We start from the raw sequence: 23,354 nt of genomic DNA on the forward strand, positions 1-23,354 counted from the left end.
ATTTCTAAATCGGACCATTTCTCTTCCTGGAGGACAACTCAGAATGAGTATTGTATTACTAAACGTAACGGACAATAAATTAAGATGATGACAAACTTACAATAGCATCTATTTTATGGTTCTTCCTTAAATCCTCTTAACTGTGACCAATAATGTACATGGAAATCTATTTCCAAAACCAAACAATTCCAGGCAAACTTGAAAATTCTGAAATTCTGAAAGAAAACACTTGGTTTTTTTTTTTCTTACTACTCAAGTGCTCAGTGATATAAGCTAAAGAATAAAATGCCCTTGTTGAGACGGCTGAAAGAATAATCAGGTCCAATGTAATAAGATTTCATGAAAGAGTGTCATACATGTTTCTCAGAACAGAAAGGCACTAATCACAAATACAGCAAGTCCAAGTGAACAGTGGTGCTTTTTGACCCAATAGCAACAAATGCTTAACAGGTCCTGTGGAGCACCAGTGACAAGCTCAATCTATAATTTAGTGCTCTTCTGTATCACATCATAAAAACAGCAGCAAGTAACTAAAATATGCATTGAGGTGTCACAGAACACAAAAGTAAACCCTCCAAAATCATTTATTTTCAAATGAAAAATAGCTGTCACCTCAAAAAGTGCCAGGAGATTTTAGAAGTTTCATATTTAACCTGGAGAACTCTACTAGAAATGGAAGCTCTGGATACAGAGCATTACTATGTTCTTTCCAACAACAGCTAAAACATTCTTGATTATGCTAGGGATAACCATTTTCCCTGAAAGATGCCAGTAACAAAACAGAAGTTTTCCTCATAAAATTTTCACTCCTTCATCAAGATCTCGTTAAGCATCTACTTTCAGCGAGGTACAATGCTAGGCACTTCAGAGGATACAAAATCCCTGCCATCAAGGAACATTCAGCCTAGTCAAGGAGAAAAACATGTAAATACGTAATATCAGTGAAAGTGGGAATAGTGCTTCCGGAAAGCAGTGAAAAATTACTCTGAATTGAGAAGGAGGAGATGCTACTAACAGAGACGTCAGGGAAGAACTGAATGGGGAGCAGGGAGGCTTCATAATTTTCATTTGCAGAGAAGGAAGGAAGAGCATTTCAGACAGAGTACAGCATGGGCAAAAGAGAAAGAGAGAAGCCCTGAATATACATGGACGACACCAAATATTTCAACTTGTCAAGAGCTTAAGGCTAGTGAAGAACACAGTCTTCTTTCTAAAATATTATCCATTAAATTCAACAAACACATTTTAAAATACTGATTTAAAGCCTTTTGTCTACTTAGCAACACATTAGGAGCCACTGCAAGGGTACAGGGGAAAGTGTATAGTAAAGAGGAGAAAAGACAAAACTCATGGCACAAATATTTCTTCAGGAAGCCTCCTTAGATTCAACTGTTACTTAAAGGTGTCACCTCTAGGCGTCCTTAGTGTCCTGTGCACAGCAATGCTATAGCCTGTATCATAATGAAAAGAAACAGGTGATTTGCTACCTCCCCCACTTGCTGGCACACTGCTGGAGGACAAGAGACAGATCATATCTGACTTTGCATTTCCAGTACTCGGCAGTGTGTGGCACAGAGAAGCCTCTTGAAAAATGTTTGCTGAATGAATGATTGAACCAAAGAAATGATTATTTCTTTAATGAACAAGTACTTAAAACAGATTCTGCCCTCAGGAACCTGATAATGCAAAATATACTCCGGAACATTTTAACACAATACAGAAAAGCAATATATAATATTGTGCAAAAATCAGTGTTTTAGACAATAAGATATCGAGGAAGTGAAAAAAAGGAGGATATTTGAACCAGTTAATTTTAAAAATGCCTTCCAAATCTGAAAGTCCAGTTAATAGAGGTAAAAATGGGACTGGATTATACACAGTACTTAATGTCATACAAGAAGGTTTAGATTTTTTTTAATGGACACCGAGAATTATTCCAGCTTAAAGAGGTGTTTAAAAAGAATAGATATAAGAAGGGCCCTTCAAAGTCTAGATTAGAGGTAAGAAAACCGAAATCCAAGAGAAAAAATAAAGGCCTGAATGCCAGTGGGAATGGGAAGGAAGGGCTGAATAAGAGGGAAAAAGTAGAAACGTCACGGTTTATTGACTAAATAATTCTGACCAGCGAAGGAAAGAAATGGAGAATAAAAGACGATCCAGTTTAGATAAACATGGCCAAGGAAATGGTGGTACCTAAGCCCCTCCACTAGCGGGAAAAAAAAAAAAAAAAAAAAGGTAAATAATTCTCTCACTTCAAAAGAGAAACAACACTCAAGTGTGTCCCTGAATTAGAATCACCTGAAGTGTGTACTTGCAATGACGATTTCTGGGTCTTTTCCCTAAACCTACTAAATCAGTATCTGTGGATTCGGGGGTTGGGAATCTACAATTGTGCATTTTATAAAAGAATGTTCAGGTGATTTTTATGCACACTAAAGTTTGAGACTCACAACTTTCTCTAGTTCCTATCTGAACATAACTGATCTGTTTTTAAAGTAATTAAATACCAGTATCAAAAATGAAAAAGAATTATGTCTTAAAAGCCTTTTCTACTAACTGATTACACTTTAACTGATTATAAATAGATTTAATGAAGCCTCCAAGGAACAAACTTACAATATTCATGCTTTCTTCCATCCTAAATTACACCAGTGATTATCATTTAATCTATTAAACTTGAAAGTGTATATAGATACAACATACTACTTAATGTTATAAACCCTCTTGATTGTCATCATTTCACAATAATTACATATCCCATGCATTTTTACCATTACAAAAGATCTACATAATAAATAAAGTGCGTATTTTGTAATCTAGGTGGAGATGAATTTAATAGATTGGTATTTTGGAGAATTACCACAGCTAAAACAGTGTGAGGTTAAACTTATACATTAAGAAAACCTACACATTGCTTCCTCATCCAATTACTCCTGGAGTTATCACCAAATTAATTCCTATGCACATATCTCAAAGAGTAAGTCATGGCACATTCAAATCTTTGTATTGTGACCCCAGTGTAACACTGCTAGTATCACACTACTTGACAAGAGTTGAGTCACAGAACTGGGTGGAAAGCTGAAAAGCAGATCTTTCCAATATTGCTTAAGTTTTGTCAGGCTTGAATGAATTATTTAGATATTTTTCTCAGCCTCTCAAAATAATTATAATATTTTATCTATTACCAGTAGCAGTGCCACAATTAGTTCACCTCCTTTGGCCAAGAGCCATAGTTGTTGTAGACGGAATATGACATAATAATATATTACCACCATCAGTTCACTTCTGCTTAGTCATAAACATTTGCTTATTTTCAGAGTTTTGAATCCCAGGTGCCTTAATAATAATTCTTAAAAACATAGATTATCTCTTATGAAGGGAAAACTACATTAACTTGCTCTATACACAATATTAAAACTTAAAGACAAAAATTTACAGCTCTTGCCTGATAAATTTATATTTTCTTCCTGCCTTGGGAAAAATCATGTGGCCAAAAATAATACTGAAAAAGCTATAATGATGTGTTGCTTAGATATTTAAAGTTCTAAATGCTGCCATCAGTAAGATAATACAGTTACTGAAGTTATTGTAATCCTCCAAGTCTATTTCTTTTCCCAAAATGGATTTCTACTTTTGTCTCTCGTTCTCCCAACAAAAACCACAGCCTTCAAAAACTCAAAATGATAATTTTTATTGAAATTTAGCTGGTAGAGGAGAAAAGTGTTCTCTCAAACACAATTCATGAAAATCAGTAAGAATTTCTAGCAAAAAGTATAAGCTGTTTTCATAGGGTCATTTTCATACTTCACTTATGTGAATCATTCTTTTAAAAGCATTCATAACAACACTTCTATTTCTTGCCAGTATTCTTCCTATGTCACATATATTCTTTTTTTGTTATAAAATCATTCTACATATGTATTTGTATCTGGATTTTTTTTCACTCACACTGTGTTTTAATATTTATAATTCAGGGAACAATCACAATAATTGTTGAGCATTTTCCATGGGGTGGCAACTTGACATACACTTAATGCTTTTAACAAGTTTGTCAAAATAGCCATTATTACTTCCTTTATAGGAAGTAAAATATAAGATACTGACCATTAAACAGCTGTGAGTAGCAAAATCAGGATTCCAACCCAAGTCTGCTTCTCTCCAAATCCTTCCTCTCAATCTCTGCACTATACTGCCTTCCAAATATGTTATGATATGTAAATGATATCCTCTAAGTCACCACAATTACAAAGAAACCAGTCTCTTTTTTTATTTGCAATAATATTCAAAGTTCTTTGTGGAAAAGAATTTATCAACAGCACACACACCAAAAATCATGATTCCAAAGGTTCAACTTCCAAACTTACTTGTAACTTTCAACTTGTTGGCAGGAAGAAACAGTAATGAAGGAATCTGTACGGGAACTGTAAGCAAGAGGGCCAGGTAAAAGAGAACCAGGGAGAAATCTCCCAAAAGCATAGCTTTCCTGTTCAAACACCATCAGCATCCCATCCATAGACTGGATACAAATTAAATCTCGACCTAAAAAAGAATTAGAGGAAATTAGGTGACCTATTCTTTTTATAAATGTAATGGTTTTATTTAATTATTTTTGGGGGTGAATTAGGTTTATTTTTAGAGAGGGTACTGGGGGTTGAACCCAGGACCTCGTGCATGCTCAGCATGTGCTCTACCACTTGAGCTATACCCTCCCCACTTATAATGGTTTTAATTTACCACTATTCACCACAAATATTTGCCAAGGGGCAAAATGAGCAGTTTAAATTTTAAATTGCAAACTGATAAAGCTATCAGATTATTGTACGTCAGTATATATATACATTTCCCAATTTCTTAATTATTCAGATGTCTATAATTTTAAATACATTTATTTTAATTTACTTGAGCTAAAATCTCTAGCTCAAGATAATCCCTGAGATCAACTCTTTGCAAGATATTATTTTTACCAAAATCAGAAATTATTGCAAAACCAGAAATAACTGTTCTGCATGAGCTTAATTCTCTTCTTCATAGTATGTCAGCCCCATACTTTCAAATGGTTTAGGTATCAAACACAGCAGGCCAAATCCATAGACATGTGTTAAGCACCCAGTTTTATACAAATCAGTGTTCAGCACCGCTGACAGTGAAAACTACTACTACTGAAAAACACTAATCACTGATTGCCGTAAACTATAGATTGATTTTGAAGTGTCTTCTGTTATTAGTCTATTAGTATTAACTACAAAATTCATAGTTCTTAAAATATACTGAAATGATGATAATGATGATGATTTCTATGGGACAGTATAGTATCCCTAATCTGAGAAAAATCTAGTGACTGTAATTTTTCATGTTCTGTTAGGGTGATTAGTGTATCCTATAATGTATTATATAGGGAAGAACTATGTCAAAGTAAAATTAAGCTACTCACTGAAGAAATAAATAAAAAGTCAATCTTCGAATTAGTCTTCTCTAACTCATATTTACCATATATAGTAAGTCCTGTAGTAACTATTCCATATTGAATATCAGTGCCAATGTAGTATAAATTTTGAAATGTAAAGAATATTTTGCTCAAAAAGATATTAATTGCATAGAAATGGATGACACTCTTATTGTTTCTAGCTATGGACACAAAGGCAATTTTAAAAAATTTTAAAAAAAGAAGTTGCCAAGGAGTTTTTTAAAAAAGAAACAATTGGGATTTTGCAGTGTTTATTACTGCAATATACTCTACCCCATCTTGATTGACTCAATAGATTTAATAGTTTGAGAGATACTTCAGGTCGAATATTGTCTTAGCATATGTTCACTAAAACCACATCTGAAGCACTCTGGGATCTCTAGAGAGAAACAGATTGTTCATACTAATGCCGTTTTGAAGAATATTTTCTCTATGTTCAGATTCTTTTACAATGCATAGTAGGTTTTGCAGTCACTGTTTTAAGATTTTTAATCTATTCTTTACCTGCTATGCTTATTAAAGATTTCCCCAAAAAGGTATGATATGTGTGCATGCTGTGTGTGTATGCATGCTGTACAAGTGTATTCACAGAGGTATATTTAGATAGAGCACTTGATTTATCCAGAATTTAACTATTTAGCAAACTTCCTGTCTGTACCCAGCAAAAATGAAAAAGTATAACCATGCCTCTATAAATAGTTAAAATAGACACTGCAAAGACTTTGTAATGAAAATCATGCAACTTTTTGGGTATCAATTCTTATTTTAATTACGATACTAACAATTGTAGTTCTCCTAACAAGTTACTGATATTCCAGGAGCTTCACCCTCCTCATTTGTAAAATGAATGTATGTGCATCAGAGTCCTAAAGTTAGAGATAGACTTAATAGTCTCTAATACTGTATTACATGCATAAAACATACAATAAGCATAGTACATCATAGCATTATTATGATGGTTATCATTACCTGCTTCCCCAGCCCGGAGAAAAGAAAATAACAAATTAGAAAAGGTATGAGGATACTGTGAACAGTGACAGCTATGCCCTAACAAAAAGACAATAGAACATCTATAAACTATGTATCAAATAATTCAAAAAAGAATAACAGGGCTCAGCTTAGGAACAATTATTAGCCCTATATGTCTCAAGAAGAGAAATGTCATATTATAATGTACTAGGAGTTAGTAAATGAATTTAATGCATTTTGGTATATATAGCTCAGTCATTTGCAGTAAAGAACTTGTGGCACAGATGCTAACCAATCCCCAATAGCCATATTTTCTGACACATGGCCATCCAGACAAAATAAAGCCTATATGTCCAGGCCTCTATTACAGACACATCATATGATTACTTTCTTGTCAATGAGATGGGAGCAGAATAATATGTATATTCAGACATATCCTTAAAAGGACTGAGTATGCACCCCCTTCCCATCTTACCAGCATGATGGTAGGGCTGGAATAGCTATCTTAGCTTCAGAGACAGAAGCAGTATTGAGAACAGTAGAGCCTCTTACCAGTTCTGGACCACTTTATCTCTAGGTGGTTAAATATGACAGAAATAAACATCTTCCTTAATTAAGTTGGGTCTTTATTAAAGCAATCAAACTTGTACCTTAAATAACACAGAACTTATCTGAGCTTAAAGATCCATTCAGCTTTGAAGAAATCCTATATTTGTATATATATATATATGCATAATTACCATCAAACCTTAATTAATGTAAATCATAAAGTTGGACTCTCTCACTTGTAAAGATGTTAATTGGAAGACAAAATGATCAATTAAGAGTTTTGATCTGGATTGTAGAATAGAGAGGAAAATGAGTGATTGCACAGAGTGATGTATATTTGGGACCTATGTGTTTATGTGTCCTTCTTTCCTTAAATTATAGAATAAAATACATTTAGAAAAATGAAAACAAAAAAAGATCCATTCAGCTTTACTGACTCTTAAAATTCAGTTTTACTTGACTGGATCCTAGTATCAAAAAACAATCATATATAGAAGACATTGGAACAACTGGAGAAATTGGAATATGACAGCATGTTAGATAACATTAGGAATTGTTAATTTTCCTAAATGTGATCATGATATGGTGATTACCCAATGTTCTTATAGGGAGTTGTGCACTGCAATAGTTAGAAGTGAAGTGAGTGGCACAAGACCTGTAACTTACTTTCAAATGGCTCATCAAAAAAAGTATGTGTATACATGTATATACATTTACAATTGTTGACTCCAAATGGTGGAAATATGGGTGTTCCTGTTACTTTTTCTGATATTTAAATTTTTCACAATAAAAACATAGACAAAGTATTCAAATATATTCCTTTTGTATACAAACGCACTTTTTTAACCATCAAGGAGGGAACTTAGCATTAGCAAATTATGTGGGACCTAGGAGAACTACAAATTTAACCTTAATGAGTCAAGAATCAAAGGCAGAAGAAATCCAATCAATGAAACATTTATGCAATGACCTTGACTTATGGAGGAGGATATTACTGTAATAAAATATACTCTCTGTATTATTATAGAATGTGAGGTAAGGGCATGTATACTTCCAAGAAGAAGTACCAGTAAAATGTGAGTTCATTTCAATATGTTGAATGTCATTGAACAACAAATCTTCAGTCTCCCAAAGAAACTTAAGGAACTGGTCCTCAAAGTGTAGCTCCCAGACCACCAGCATCAGCATCATCTAGGAACGTCTTAGAAATGCAAATCCTAGGGTCCCACTCTAGATCTACGGAATCAGAAATTATGATGTTAAGGCCCAGCAAGTCTAGACTTAAATAAGCCCTAGAGGCTATCTGATGCATGCTAAAGTTTGAAACCACTGTCTTCACATGGTATGACAAAGAGCTAGAGCTTGAAGAAAAGTTGAGCCCCAGAGAAAACTTGGCTCCTTAGCATGATATATGAAGTCTTATTTCCTGAAACTCTAGCAATATAGAGGAAAGTACTTAATATACTGTAACATCCACATGGGCTGCCTCTAGAGTCAGATAATCTGAGTTTGAGTCCAGCTCTATCAATTATTAGCTGTGAGTTTGGGCTCAAGTTTTCTTACCTGCAAGACAGTGTACCTACCTTAGTCAGCTGTTGTGAGAATTAAATGAAGTAATATATGGAAGCAGGTGGTAAACAGTGCATCATATTATTATCCTATAATTATTTTCTAAGTCTTGTACTACATGTTGTATTAATATTTAACCACTTGTATTAATATTTAACCACTTGCTATTCCTACACACATTATGATGGTGCATACTTCCTTGTTTTTGCCTACATTATTACCTTTCCCCAAAAAACTTACACTTTTCTTCTCCTGGTATAATGAACATTTGCTGGATGCCTCCCAGTCATCCCTTCCCCTGTCCTCCCATATTCAGCCATGAGACTTGAACGAGACTGACTTCATCCTAAGCTTGAGGGTAAGTAGGCCCTGACTTACGTAAACTAATTAGTATCCCACTAGTCACAGTGCTTGGTTAGGGATGGTTATTTACAGCCAATGAAAGAAACTAAGTTCCTAAACTGAGCTGAAACTAGAGAAAGACTTACTCTTCCCCCTGGGGAGTAATATGTGAGGAGGATAGGGTCTGGAATCACAGAAGCCATTTGGCTTTTACCAGGGTGCAGTTAAAAGAGAGCCATGGAAGACACTGTTTGAGCCAGTGCATCAAGCCTCACTTGGAGCCAAACCCACTTGTGAACTTTACAGGCAATAAATTCTCATAAATATTGAAGGTGAGCTGGGTCTCTGTCCCTGAAATAAGGAGATCAACCCATTTGTCCTCTGAGAGACATCACAGGCTTTATAAAGCTCATGTCTTCCCAAAAAAACCTTCTCTTTCCCCCTTGATTACCCTCCATCTGTGATCCCAAAAAGCCCCATCCTTACTTCCATCTTACAGCTAATCATCAATTGAAATGATCTGTTTCTGTGTCTCTCATTCACCCTAGGTTAAACTCAAAGGCAGGAAGGTATATCTTACTCATCTTTGTAAATCCAACAATTAGAAAATGTCTGGCACATGGGAGATACATTAATAAATGTCTATTGAGCTGAAGTAAACTAGGCAAAATAATTTATTCATCTGCAGATCAGATTGGCTGAGACTTTATTCTATGTGTTTCACATACTGCATTTTAAGCACATTAAAAATTCTTTATTTATTACAATCCTGGCTGCTGACGTTTAGAAAAATGTAAGGATCAATCCAAAACATTACTCAAAAATAAATAAATAAATCCTTCAAATCACTGTTTTGGAAGCCATTTCAGAATACATACCAAAGGCTCCCCTTACAGATAATGGGAATAGAAAGAACAGTCCAGAGAAGCCATGGGAGTTTTGCAGTTCTAATAGAACAGAGCCAACAAGAAGCCTTCAAAAAAGTGATGGGATTTCAGGAGCTATTTAAATGACCCCGCCATGAACCATACTCAGAGAATCCTTACCACATCCTCAGTATTATATTAGAAGCCATAAGAAATACAGAACAACAGCAAGTAACTACTATTGCCATTTACTGAGCACCTGTTATATTACCACCTTTGTGCTGAATATTTACCCAGTGTATCAGCTATAATCTTAATAACAGTAGTCCCATTTTACACATGAAAAGACTGAAACTCACAGAGCTTAAATAATTTGTCTAATGCCAAATAGTTTTAAAATGACAGCTAGTATTCAAATCAGAATCTAACTGACTCCATTGTAGCATACATGATCCCTGGGAGGCTCCATTATACCACACTGGACCCATTTTTTAAAGTAACATAAATTAATACATGAAATATAAATGATGTGAAACAGACTAAGTCTTAGAAAATCAGAGCTTCATTAGAGTAAACTTCCTGGGAAAGGTTTCATGAAAGAGGTAGAATGTATCCTATCTCTCAACTGAGAAGGCTACCTAGACTGAGAAGGGTAGGTAAAATGAATAGGGATCAAAGGAAAAAGCAGAAATAATTTCTGCAAGAGAAAAAGAATATATCAGAAAAAGATACAGAGGCAGTTAAGCTTGATCCAGTGCAACGATCAAGTTTTACCAACAGAGAATGAAATGTAAAAGCAACAGATTGAAAAGATGTCAAAATCTTAATGATGCTTCCTCAAAAATTATGCCTAAACTATAAGAGAAAAATATCTTTTAAAGTTAAAATAATTAGGAAGGTTGGAGATTTCATCAGAACTTAAAATCTGGATGTTTATCTCATTAATCTTAATTAACCATGATGAGAGAAAAATAAATGTTGTGATTTGAAATATTATTTGCAAGATCTAGGAACAAACTGACAAAGACGCTACCAAAACCATTTTGAAAGAATTTTGGAAATCAGTATTTTTCATTTCCAAAGGCAAAGAATAATTTTTATGCCTGTGGGGATGGGTGGATAGAGACAGGAAAGTTCCATTAAGGCAGCCTCGTGAAATGAATATTTATTAGTGTGTCTCATTTCCCGGTGTTAAAATATCATATAGTCACAGCTTTAACATGATGCATAAACTGGTAATCAATTACATGTTGAATTGACTGCTCCATTAACAGTTTTCTCTACTAAATTATGGTCTATTCACTAAAATGGTGTGTAGCAGTGTTGGGGTGGGTGAGTGTGTGTGTGTGCGCGCACGTGCGCGCGCGCGCGCGCGTGTGTGTGTGTGTGTGTGTGTGTGTGTGTGTGTTCCCGTGTCCATCCTCATGATCAGTTCTTTCCACCATGCATGACCCAGAGCATTTTCCATCATTCATCATTATAGCAACAAGGGCCCCGTGGAGGGTAGTTCTGAATACCATTTCCTCCATTTCTCTGCTGTCTTTCTCTTCCTGTGGAACCTATATAGCAGAGTAAGTGGAGTGGCATACATGAAAGAAGACTACCATTACTCAGCATGCAACATGTTTTCTGAATCTCTCTATGCTCATATTTCTTTTACAAACTGAGTAAAAATACAAGTGAAGAAATGCAAACGTGACCTGTGGCCAAGCATATATTGCAGTTCAGCATGCAGCTGTCAAAAATACTTGGTCTTTCTCCAAGTCTGAGAAACACATGAAAAACAGCTGTATAGGTAGTCAAAAAGGCAGACAGGAAACATCAAGAGACTGATACATAAGAACAGAAGAGTCCAAAAGTCTGTGGAACTTCCGCTTGTTTTACACATGCACGGAAAAAATTTTGTTGTTGTTGTTGTTACAGAAAAACTGAAACACTAACTTTTTAATCTTTATTGCAAACCTAACTCAAAAATGATACAAGTTTGCTATGAGCAAGGACATAAAAATGTTCACAGTAGGATTTCAACAGATACTGACTTAAAAACAAATGGTAGATGGATTTCTAGAGTTTGCAGGATTGCTGTTTTGCCATCAAATATCATTTTTGTATTTTTTAATGCATACCATCATAGAAATAAAACTATCATTGTTTTGAGATACATGCTACTTTGGGGCTGTGATTAATGATTAATAATTGGTAATTAGAGGAATAAAAGAATAGCTAGCTTCTTATTAATCTCTCCCTCATATTCCTTTTTATTTGAGCATTCTAAAAGCAATGTCTAAAAATAATGCAATGTTCAAGTAGATTCTAAGTTTAAAAACTTAGTTATAAATAAATAAATAAAATTTATTTAAAGCCTTAAGTAAACAGAGGAAATCAACAAATATGATACATGTGTTGAGCTAAATAGCTAATATTTTAAAATATATACCAGGGGAAAATTATACAAATTCTCAACTATTATTCAAGTGTTACCCCAATAAATAACTTCATGAGACTAATTACTTTAAGACTCAAGAAAATAAAAATTAGGCCTATATACTAACTTTTCCTATGAACTTGCTTTTTGACATTTTAATGTGTCTCATTTTAACAGGAACTTTAATAGCCTTACAAAGACCACTGGTGTGTGTTCCGCCAAGCCATTTATCACAGCTTTCCCCCAAAACTGTGAACAAGGTTAATAACATATTATAAAGAAATTACAACCATTCATTAAATTAGCATTACATGTGATGCAATACAATGTTAGAGTTTAAAAGAAGGCCCTACACATTATATTATCACTTGCATGCACAAAATGTTGGGTGAATTACTTTGTCAGATGGAATGATCATGAAAGGTTTGATAACATTCTCCAGAATTCACATTCATTCAACAAATTCCACATTCACTCACTGTACCTCATATGTGCTAATAAGAGAGACAGTTGCTACCCTCAGAAAGTTCACTGAATATGGGAGTTACAACAATATAAGAACAGAGGCATACTAAAATAATTTAAAAGGCTATGGTAGCATGATTAACAGTATCTAGAAGAATCAATAAAATCTTCAAAACAGAAACAACACTCAGGTTTTGCAGGCTGAGAAAGTTTGCCAGACATTCAGAGAAGCAAAAGCAGAAGGCACACCATTCACAGAGACATGGATTATAGGGTTATAAGAGAGGTATGTTTGAAGAGGAGTAAGATCAGCAAACTCTGAGGGAGGGCACTGTATGGAGGGAGATACTGCTGATGAAGATGGCAAGCATGCTCATCAGAACTGATGGGAAAGCCACAACTTGAGACCAGATTTGCTACAACCTTATTTTAGCACTGAAAGTTCTATCAGTTTCCTCATCTGTAAAGCAATGGTATGAGGAGAAGACTAGATGATGGTACACACTGCTTGGTACCTGGTAAGCATTCAATAAATAGTGTTATTGATATTACTGGATTTATCAGCTTCCTTTCAGACCAAATTATATGAAAAACTTAAAATTGAGAGGAAAAAAAATGTCCAGACCAAAAAGGATAAAATTTAATGCAGGAAGGAGCACACACAAAACTAGATATTCACCCTTTTTGCCAAAGCAAAGGGTTTTTAAGACTTCAAGAACTATGGAAAGTCTCTCAAAACCTAAGTCTGTGTGAAATGCTATCGATTCAAGATGATTTTCTGCCTATTTTAAGTTTACTTTCCTCAAAATAGCAATTTCCCTAACATGGTAAGTATTGAAATCTCTAAAGAAGTATGAGTGTGCCAGAAAGCCCTATCTGGGAATGAGCTATCCATGCCTCTGTACCCTCCCCTCAATACACATATACATATTCTTTCCCCTCTCCCCACTCCCACCTCCCTTTCACTGGTTTTTTTGGAGGATGACCCTGGGTCACTTAAGAAAGACAAGATAGATGATATCATACAGCAGAATCCATTATTTATTAGCATTCCTTTCTTCTCTACCATCCAAAAGAAAAATTCTTAAAGGGTGAGTATAATATTGTGTATATATTTTTTTAAATAACTAGTTTCAAAATGAGGTAAATTTCTCAAGGTAATAACCAGATATGATAAGAAATCCAGAAAAATCCCTCCTAAAAAATATTTTAAAAAAGAAAAAAATTTAAATACCCTTTCATTTTATACAAATATTCTCCATTTGCAATATTATCGGTCCCATAAAGCAATAACTCCAAAAGCTAAATATTTGCTTTTTATATATTGTTAACTCTCTTAATTCTAAAATCATCAGTGTATCAAAAGAAGGAATAAGAAAAAACTAGTCTACACGGAATTCACTATAACAAAATAATTAGGTTGTGAAAAAAATAACGAAAGCCAGAAAATTCTCAGCCGAGGTTCAACTTCATCTAAACTCATACAATTTTAAAAGAAAATCAAAATGAATTAGGGATAATGACAATGATGACTTTAAATTTCCTGAACTGTCACTTCTTCTCACAAAGTTCAGTGTGTCATTCAACCATTGTTTGCTCTATTAAATGTCCTTGGATTCTTCTAAAAGAAGTTAAAATACCATATCTTTAATGAAAGTCATAAAAATAAATATACCAAAGTAATCATCTTAATATACAGATGCAATCATGTTATCAACTCACTCAACAACTTCAAAAGTACTCCAGTGTCTCCAAAATAAGTACAAATTAATAAGCAGGATATCCAAAGAACTTTTCAATGTAACTGCTAAACGAACTTTGACTATTCCTTCTCATCCAGTCCCAATGACCAAATTCTTCAGGTAACATAAGCCTGCCCTAAATGCTTTTACGCATTTGTTATTCTAGTTCAATTCACCTCAGGTGCCATTCCCTCATCTTAACCTCACAAAATCCTTTTACATTTCCTCCATCCCCAGGATCCAAACCCACCACTTTGAAGCCTTTCTCCAATCCCCTTTAGGCATAAATAACCCACTCTCCTTCTATTCTTTCTTCATACATTCTGTATCACTGCCTATTAGTATGACAATATTTTCCCTGGTGATACAGCTAAATTTGGCATGTATTTTTTCCCTTCCCAAACTTCCATATATGAAGCATAAAATCCTTGAAGGTAAGTCTATTTTGGTTTTACTATCTGGCTCACAGCACTGAGTATATAGTCCCTTTTATGTTGGTGTTCCAAAAATATCTGTTCAAGTCAACTGAACCCTCATGAAAGTAGAAAACCATGTCAAACTGTAGTACTAGGTACCAGGATACCAATGATCATGAAGTGGGCCAAGATATTTGACAATATCACCACTATCATAAGAAAACCCCTTGAGATCTGGCATTACATTTTATTCACCACACCTCCCCACCCCAAACAGTCCCTAGCATGGAGTAGAGATCAATAAATATTTGTTGAATGAATGAATGGACAGCATCAAAGTAAAAATGGTATGGCAAAGGCCCTGAAACAGTAAGTTTTATTATGTGACACTTAAGAAGTTGGAATTCTAGATTATTCTAGGGCTTAGTACCGTGTTAAAAGACAAAGTACTCATTGTATGCCCAACATTAGATACAATAGGAAATACTAAGAAGAGAGGGGAAAGGTTAAGGATAATTGTGCTCTTAAGAAAGATTAAGCCTAATGGAAAGACACAGGAAAAAAAGGTGGAGTGGGGGAAGCACTGCAAAAGGAAAATATATAAATGAGAAGGGAAATCACTTTACCATAAAGAATAAATTGTGGCAGCCCAAAAAAAGATACCAAAGAAGTAGAATGATCTTTAAATCCATCAGTATTTCATAAAGCTCTAACTTCAAAAACAGAACACAGGTAAACCTTAAAGCTTTAATAATTATTAGAGCCTTGAGTACAAAGTCTTTCTCTGGGCAATACAAAACAAGTGATTATTGCCAGCAGCAAAAGTACCCCTCAAAGGGTACTGAATAGGATACTCTAGCTATTCCCCGTTCCCAAAGCAAGATGGTATACCATAAAAGAAGAAGTTGAACAAACATGGGAAAAGTATTAAATGTAGTATGAAGTATTAGTATGTAGGGGAAAGAGCAATGATTTTGAATCAAAAAGACAGCAGATAAGGTTTTGAATCCTGCTCTAATACATTCTAGATATGAGGCTTTGGCTACCCTGTTTAATTTCATTCAGTCTGTTTCTTCAAATGCAAAATAAACCTTATCACAATATCTATACCCCATTGGGTTGCTGTAAAAATTTTTTAAAGGAACATATGCAAACTACTCAGTTTAGGACCTGAAACATGGCAGGAATGTATGCGAATCTTAATTCCAAATTTAGCACACTTAAAAAAAGGAATCAAACAACCTTCCCTAGTACCTATACTTATCTATATCTTGAATATCAGATAGTTTAATCATTAAGTCTCACTCTGTAGGTGTAAAAGGGAAGTAAATACCTCCTCGAAAAGTTAGGACAAAAGGTGACTAGGAAGTTGGAAATGGTTCTGTTCAGAAATTCCAATCTTTATTTGTTAAAGTACTTGCTAAAAGGAGTGATCCCCAGGCTCTTGAATTTCACCAATTTATAAAATTTCAGAAACTATTCAGGAACATCATAGGGTTGTCAACCTTGTCAACTGCCCAGTGGGGAGATTTTTTTAAAAACACAAAGACTAGCATCACCAATATTTTCTACAAAGACAATATAAAACAAGTAGGAAGTAGAAAATGTCAGCACTAAGTATAGCCCTTTAACTGAACAAAGTTTGGTTTTATGAATAATTCAGTGCATTAGCTAATTTTTTATTATCTTAAGACCATTTAAAGCTTTAACAGTGCATAGCATTTGAGAACCACTAGTTTATCCCAGCATGAACCACTTTTAAAGAACTCCCCACATCAGCGCTCAAGAACCACTACTATTAAAAAAAAAAAAAAAAAACTCAGAAAAAAAGCAAAGAAAGTTTTCCCTTTATGGGAACAAAGGAAAAACTGGTTCCAGAACTAGTTCCTATTCAGGCCTAGGCTGGGTGAGGAAACAAACATTTTCCATAAATACGTTAGCTCTTTACAAACACCATTAGAGGAATCAAAAAGCAAGGCAAAGGCTCCCTCTACTGACAAGTAAACAAAGAATCTAATCCTATCAAAAAGCAACTGACTTCAAAAATCCTCCCAATTCTGACTGGCTATCACATGAGCTTTTACTATTCTCTATCAAAAACTAGTTTTACTTTATATCCTGAAACACTGGACTATAGCTCCATCTGATACGAATGTGAAAGGTATGTATAACTAGGCAGCACTCCTTGTATATCACAATAAACCTTTCTAAAACAGCTTTCAAATGTCTTAGTTTCTTCTATATGCTTTAAATGTTAACTGAGCTAGACTGTCAAAGAGGAAATTAAAGGAGGCTAAAAGAAAATAGGAAGGTTTCAAGAGGTTATATAGAACAAAGGTAGCAATCTATGACTGCATTGACGACCTTCTCTCATAGAAGTCTCAAGAAATTAACAGAAGCAAATTAAAGCCTTGAGAATGAACAATAATAGGTTACAAGTGCTGGCCCATATATTATTAGTGTATTCAACTCTAGCAACTATTCTGCAACTTGGGAACGTCAAGAACTATTGTTCTCATTTGATTGTGGAGAGACTTAAGGCTCAAGAAAGTCAGATGGTTTGTTAAGGACACACAGCTAGTAAGTAGCAAAATTCAACCCTATATCTTTTAATCTTCAATCTGCTTCTCCAACTGAAAACTACACATAAAGTAGATATCTTAATGACATAATCTCTAAATTCTTTTCTGATTTCAAATTTAACATGGCCTAACATCACAAATGCACTTGGTATGCTTATAAGTAACATCAAATTTAAATATAAGATGTTAAACAATTTCACTTTGCAGACAAAACTTGATATAGCTGTTGGTGAATTCTTTGCTATAATTTTTTATTAATTATTGTCTCATTTCCAAATGGATTGCTTGCAAAGGTAAATAAAACTAAACAAATTATAAAAGAAGTAGATGAGGAGATTAGCAGATAAAAATCTGATTCTCCCACTAAAATAACCGAAAAAAATATTTGCTAAAAGCAGTATTTTTAAGTACATCAATATGCCCCCCCCCACTTTAAAAAAATAAATTAAATTCAGAAGCCAAACACTAAGTGAAAGTGGAAACTCACAAAGGTAAACAGAGACCCTGGGGTATTCTCTTAACCCATACAACTCAGCATCAGTTTTCATGGTTTCAAATGATATATGGTAAAGGAGAAAAAACCTTGGGGTGCACTCTATGTGGGAAATCCAATTGATCCTGTACATTACTTTTCTCCCCCTAGTATAAAGCTAAGATCACAAATGGCTATACACTTAGTGTAGAGAGAACTTAGAAATAGCATTCCTCCCCCAAGCCCAAGAGAAAGTAAAATAAAATGCATATCTCAAAACCTGGAACCAGATGAAGGAAAAAGAAAAAGAAAAACTCTCCTAAGAACTCCTAAACTCCAAGCTGATCTTAAGGTGGATTTTCAGGCCAAATTCACTCTACTGGTTTGCCCAAGAAGCCTCAACCTGTGAATTTAGTATAAAGTGATCCTGGGTTAGAAGTATAACCAAGCACCTAACAAAAGACAATTCAAATCTTTGAAGGAACACACCAATCATTCCTATGGATAAAACTCCAAAGAATATAATCTTACAGGCAAAACTGCAATATACAAGGTATTAAAGGGAGTATGAGCAAAAGACAGCAAAAATAGCAGAGTAGGAACCGCAAAGACTTCATTTACTGAAATTATCAACAAAGGATGCAAAAATCCACACGTATGTTTAAAAGAAAAAAATGTATTAAAAACATGAACAATTTATCAATGACCAAGCAGATTTTTTTAAAGGACTAAATAAACTTTGAGAAATAAAAAATACAACAATTAGACTTAACAAAGTTAACAAAACTCCAAGAGTACTTTCAACAGAAATTAATCTCTAAACAGCTGTCATTTAGGAAACAGGAAAATACATCTATGGAAATAATCTAGAATGCATCAATAAGAAACACAGATAGAAAATACAAGTGAAGTTAAGAACAATAGGGTAAGATTGTCTAACACAAATCTAATTGGAATTTCATTAGGATATAATGGAGAGAATACAAAAGAGGTAATATTCAAAGAAATAATTAATGGCTGAAGATTTTCCAGAATCACAGAAAGGCACCAATCTTAAGATCCAAGTTTAAGCCAAATAAATTCCAAGTAGGATAAGTAAAAATAAATCCTCCCTTAGATACCCGACAGAGAAGCTGCATAACACCAAAGGCAAAGAGAATCTCTTAAAAGCAATAGAGAAAAGTTAGCTTCACTAGCAAAAGGACAAAAGCTAAACTGAAAGTTGACTTCTTAACATCAATGGAAGCCAGAATGGAGCAGAATATTATCTTTTGTGTAGCAGGAAAAATAACTGTCAACATCGTGTTGTATATCCAGACTTCCACTCCCTCCCCCCAAAAAAATTTAACATAATAAAACAAAGATTTCATTCACAATAGCAACCAAAGCAATTAAGTTCCTAACACACTGACTGTAACTCAACTTTCAGATCTTAACTTCCTTAGAAAGGCCAAATTAAGCCGTATACCCCTACATTACACCCTCATTATTATGGCATATTTTCCTTTATATCACTTGTAATTTTACATCTGTTTCTATTATTATCTACTTAATGTTTATCTCCTCTCCAAGCTTAGTGAGGCCACAAGACCTCTATATTTATCACCATTCTATTCATAGTGACTACCACCATGATTGGCACATAAATGAAAGGGCGGAAGGAAGTGAAGGAGATATGGAAGGAGGAAAGGAAAGAGGCAGGGAAGAGCTACCTGACATATAAACAACTAATATAAATAAAAAGTAAAATTTTTACTAAAAGACATAAAAGGACAGCTAAATACATAGTAAGACATGTTATATTTCTGGATGGGAAGAATCCATATATAAACATATCAATTATGCACTAAAATAACATACAGATTTGATGCAATGGCAAACAAAATACTAGCATGGTTTTTTCAGAACTCAATAAACTATTTTTTAAACCTTAAGAGAAAGTGGGAAAAAAAGCAAAAATGGCCTATAAATACTTTAAAACAAGACCAATAAAAAATGATGAATCCTCCCACATATCAAAACATAGAGTATATTAATTTTTTTAAATACAGTATTGGCATTCTTTACAGACACACTATGACAAATCAAGGGAAAGGAATATGGTCTAAGAGTAAGTTGATGACACTATAGGAATTTAGCATATAAGAAAATTAGCATTTAAAATTATAAAAGGAATAATAATAAATAGTGCTTAGACAACAGGATAAGCATTTGGGAAAAAAATTAATTAGAGCCCTATATATCATATCTGAAAATAAATTTCAGAAAATTTAAGAAAACATATGAAAATATTTTAGAATTATAGTGTAGGAAAGGTCTTCATTAGAATGATACAAAGATCACAAGATAAAAAAAGATCAAAATATTTAACATCATAAAAAAGTAAAATATTTGTACAATTAAGTAAATGAACAAAATTGAAAGTTAAAAACTCATCCTTCACAGGGCATAACTTTGGGTAAATTGCTTGATCTTGCCAATCCTACATTTTTCTCATGCCTGAGATGAAAATAATGACCTATTTTAGAATGTTGTTTTAAGAATTAAATGAGAAAGTTAAGGTTAAATCCTTAGCATAGTCTTAAGTGGTAGCACCTAGCAAGTGACCAATAAATATTTTTACTACTATTTTAAATTATGAAAATATAACAACATATCACTTTTGCCCATTAAATAGAGATTTTGAACTTTTTTAAAAATAATACCTGATGTTGACATAGATATTACACATAGCTGAGAAAAGGGTATACTGGGCCCATCTCTCTGACATAAAATAATTTATAACATGTATCAAAAAATTTTTGTTCAAAGTATCCAGTTCTAGGATTTTAGGAAAAAAGTTCTAGAATTTTAGTAGAAAAGTGGTTGCCAGGGGCTGGAGGGTGGAGGAAATTGGGAGAGATTGGTAAAAGGGTATAAATTTTCAGCTATGAAATGAATGACCTGAGGATCTAATGTAAAATACGTAGTTGGTAACACTGTATTGTAAAATTGAAGTTTGCTGAGAGAGTAGAACTTAAATGTTCTTATCAAAAAAAGAAAAAAAGATAAATATGTGAGTTGATGGACATGTTACTAAATGGAGGGAATCCTTAAACAATGTATACCTGTATCAAATCAACACAATGTACACTTTAAATATCTTACAATTTTATGTGTCAATTATACCTCAATAAAACTGAAATTAAAATATGAAAAATTTTTAAATACAATGGTCATAAATTACCAGCATTTGAACCTTTGTGAGTGTCTGTTAGAATTTCTACTCCCTGTTTCTATGAGTTTGATGCGGTTTTTTTTTTTAAGATTCCAAATAAGTGATACCATACAGTGTTTGTCTTTCTCTGTCTGGCTTGTTTCACTTAGCATAATGCCCTCAACATCTATCCATTTTATCACAAATGGCAGGATTTCCCCTTCTTATGGCTGGATAATATTCTGTTATATGAATCCATCACATCTTCTTTATCCATTTATCTGTTGATGGATACTTAGGCTGCTCCATATCTTGGCTATTGTGAATAATGCTGCAGTGAACATTGGAGTGCAGATCTCTCTTCAAACCCCTGTTTTCATTTCCTTTGGATACATATCCAGAAGTGGGATTATTGGATCATAAGGTAGTTCTATTTTTAATTTTTTGAGGAAACATCATATTGTTTTCCACAGTGGCTGCACCAATTTACATCCCCACCAACAGTGTACAAAGATTCTCTTCTCTCCACATCCTCAACATTTGTTATTTATGTTCTTTTTGATGATAGCCATTCTGACAGATGTGAGGTGATACCTCACTGTGATTTTCATTTGCATTTCCCTGCTGATTAGTAATGTTGAGCAACTTTTCATGTACCTGCTGGTCATCTGTATGTCATCTTTGGGAAAATGTCTGTTCAGTTCCCCTGCCCATTTTTAAATTGGATTGTTTGGGATTTTTTCCTGTTGAGTTGTATGAGTTCTGTATATATTTTCAATATTAATTCCTTACCAGATATATGATTTGTAAATATTTTCCCCCTTTCCGTAGGTTGCCTTTCATTTTGTTGATGGTTTCCCTTACTGTTACAGAAGCTTTTTAGTTTGATGTAGTCTTACCTGGTTTGGGGAGGATTGGGGGGATTTTTAGGCAGTGAATATTTATTTTAAAATCTACACATAATCTCATGAATACATTTTTGTTATAATAATTTCAATGATACAGTCAAAGAAAAGGTTCCCCTTTGGCCCCACCCAATCCCACTTCTCTTTCCAAAGAGTTTATCAAAAAAGTGTAATAGAAATAACAAATCTGAATGGCCACCATTTTCTCAATAAGAAAAATATATTCTAGCTACTCCTTACTACTAAATTTTGATCATTAGGCAACCTTGCTTTTGGGTATAAAATTTCTGGTATTTCTATTTCCATTTTGGTGTTTGTGGTGCTAAAAAATGCTCTCTTATTTCTTTTTCCAGTTTTACTGAGATATAATATTTTAAAGCTGTTAGGAAAGTAGGTCCCAAGAGTTCTCATCACAAGGAGTAAAATATTTTTTTCTTTTTTTTTTCTTTTGTATCATATAAGATGATGGATGTTAACTAAACTTAGTGTGGCAATCATTTCACAATATTTGTAAGTCAGATTCTTATGCTGTACACTTGAAACATACAGCGTTATACGTCACTTTATTTTTTCTTTGATGCCTTTGCTTTTGGTGTCAAATCCAAAAAGATCATTGCCAAGACAAATGTCAAGGAGCTTACCCTCCATGTTTTCTTCTAGGAGCTTTATGGTTTCAGGCATTACATTTAAGTCTTTAATCCATTTGCGTTGATGTGTAAATTAGGGGTCCAGTTTCATTCTTTTGTATGTGGCAAACCAGTTTTTCAAACACTATTTATTGAAGAGACTCTCCTTTCCTCATTGTATATTCTTGGTTCCTTTGCCATAAATTAATTTCTGAGCTCCTTTATTCTGTTCCATTGATCTACGTATCTGTTTTTATGCCAATACCATGTTATTTTGATTACTATAGGTTTCTAATATAGTTTGAAATCAGGAAGAGTGATGCCTCCAGCTTTGTTCTTTTTTCTCAAGATTGCTTTGGCTACTTAGGGTCTTTTGTGGTTGAATACAATTTTTAGGATGATCATAGTATTTTTAAAAGCAAAATATTCGAAATAACTCCACTAACTGTGATATATCACAAAATTCCCTACAATCATTTAGAACTATATTGCAGTAGAATATTTACTGCTTTGGTAAATGCTTGTGATATTGCTAAGTGAGAAAAAGACCTTAAAATACAATATGAATCCAGTTTTATGGCACAAAAACTCAGAGTAAAAAGATGAAATAATTACACTAAAATAGTCATAATGATTAGTTAATTCTTAGTGGCAAGAGTAGAGATTATTTTATTTCCCTCATCATATAAATCTCATCCAAAGTTTCATACAATGATCATGTTACTTAAATTTAAAAAAAAAAAAAAGTTAGAGGCAGGAATCCATC

At 33.9% G+C, this 23,354-nt stretch overlaps 1 protein-coding gene across 20 annotated transcripts in view; it reads right to left on the reverse strand.

Annotated features, from left to right (window-relative positions):
- The window catches only part of BBS9 (Bardet-Biedl syndrome 9), a 462,928-nt gene that overhangs the window by 374,919 nt on the left and 64,655 nt on the right, over positions 1-23,354 (reverse strand). For all 20 annotated transcript variants that reach the window (XR_012508126.1, XR_012508125.1, XR_012508123.1 and 17 more), the window contains one exon: positions 4,365-4,539. Coding sequence is in view for 12 of the 20 variants with exons in the window: in XM_074367248.1 (XP_074223349.1) it covers positions 4,365-4,539 (175 nt within the window). In the remaining 8 variants the exon portion in view is untranslated. The remainder of the gene's footprint in view (positions 1-4,364; positions 4,540-23,354) is intronic.

Source organism: Camelus bactrianus, chromosome 7, assembly GCF_048773025.1.
Source record: "Camelus bactrianus isolate YW-2024 breed Bactrian camel chromosome 7, ASM4877302v1, whole genome shotgun sequence".
Taxonomy (NCBI): domain Eukaryota; kingdom Metazoa; phylum Chordata; class Mammalia; order Artiodactyla; family Camelidae; genus Camelus; species Camelus bactrianus.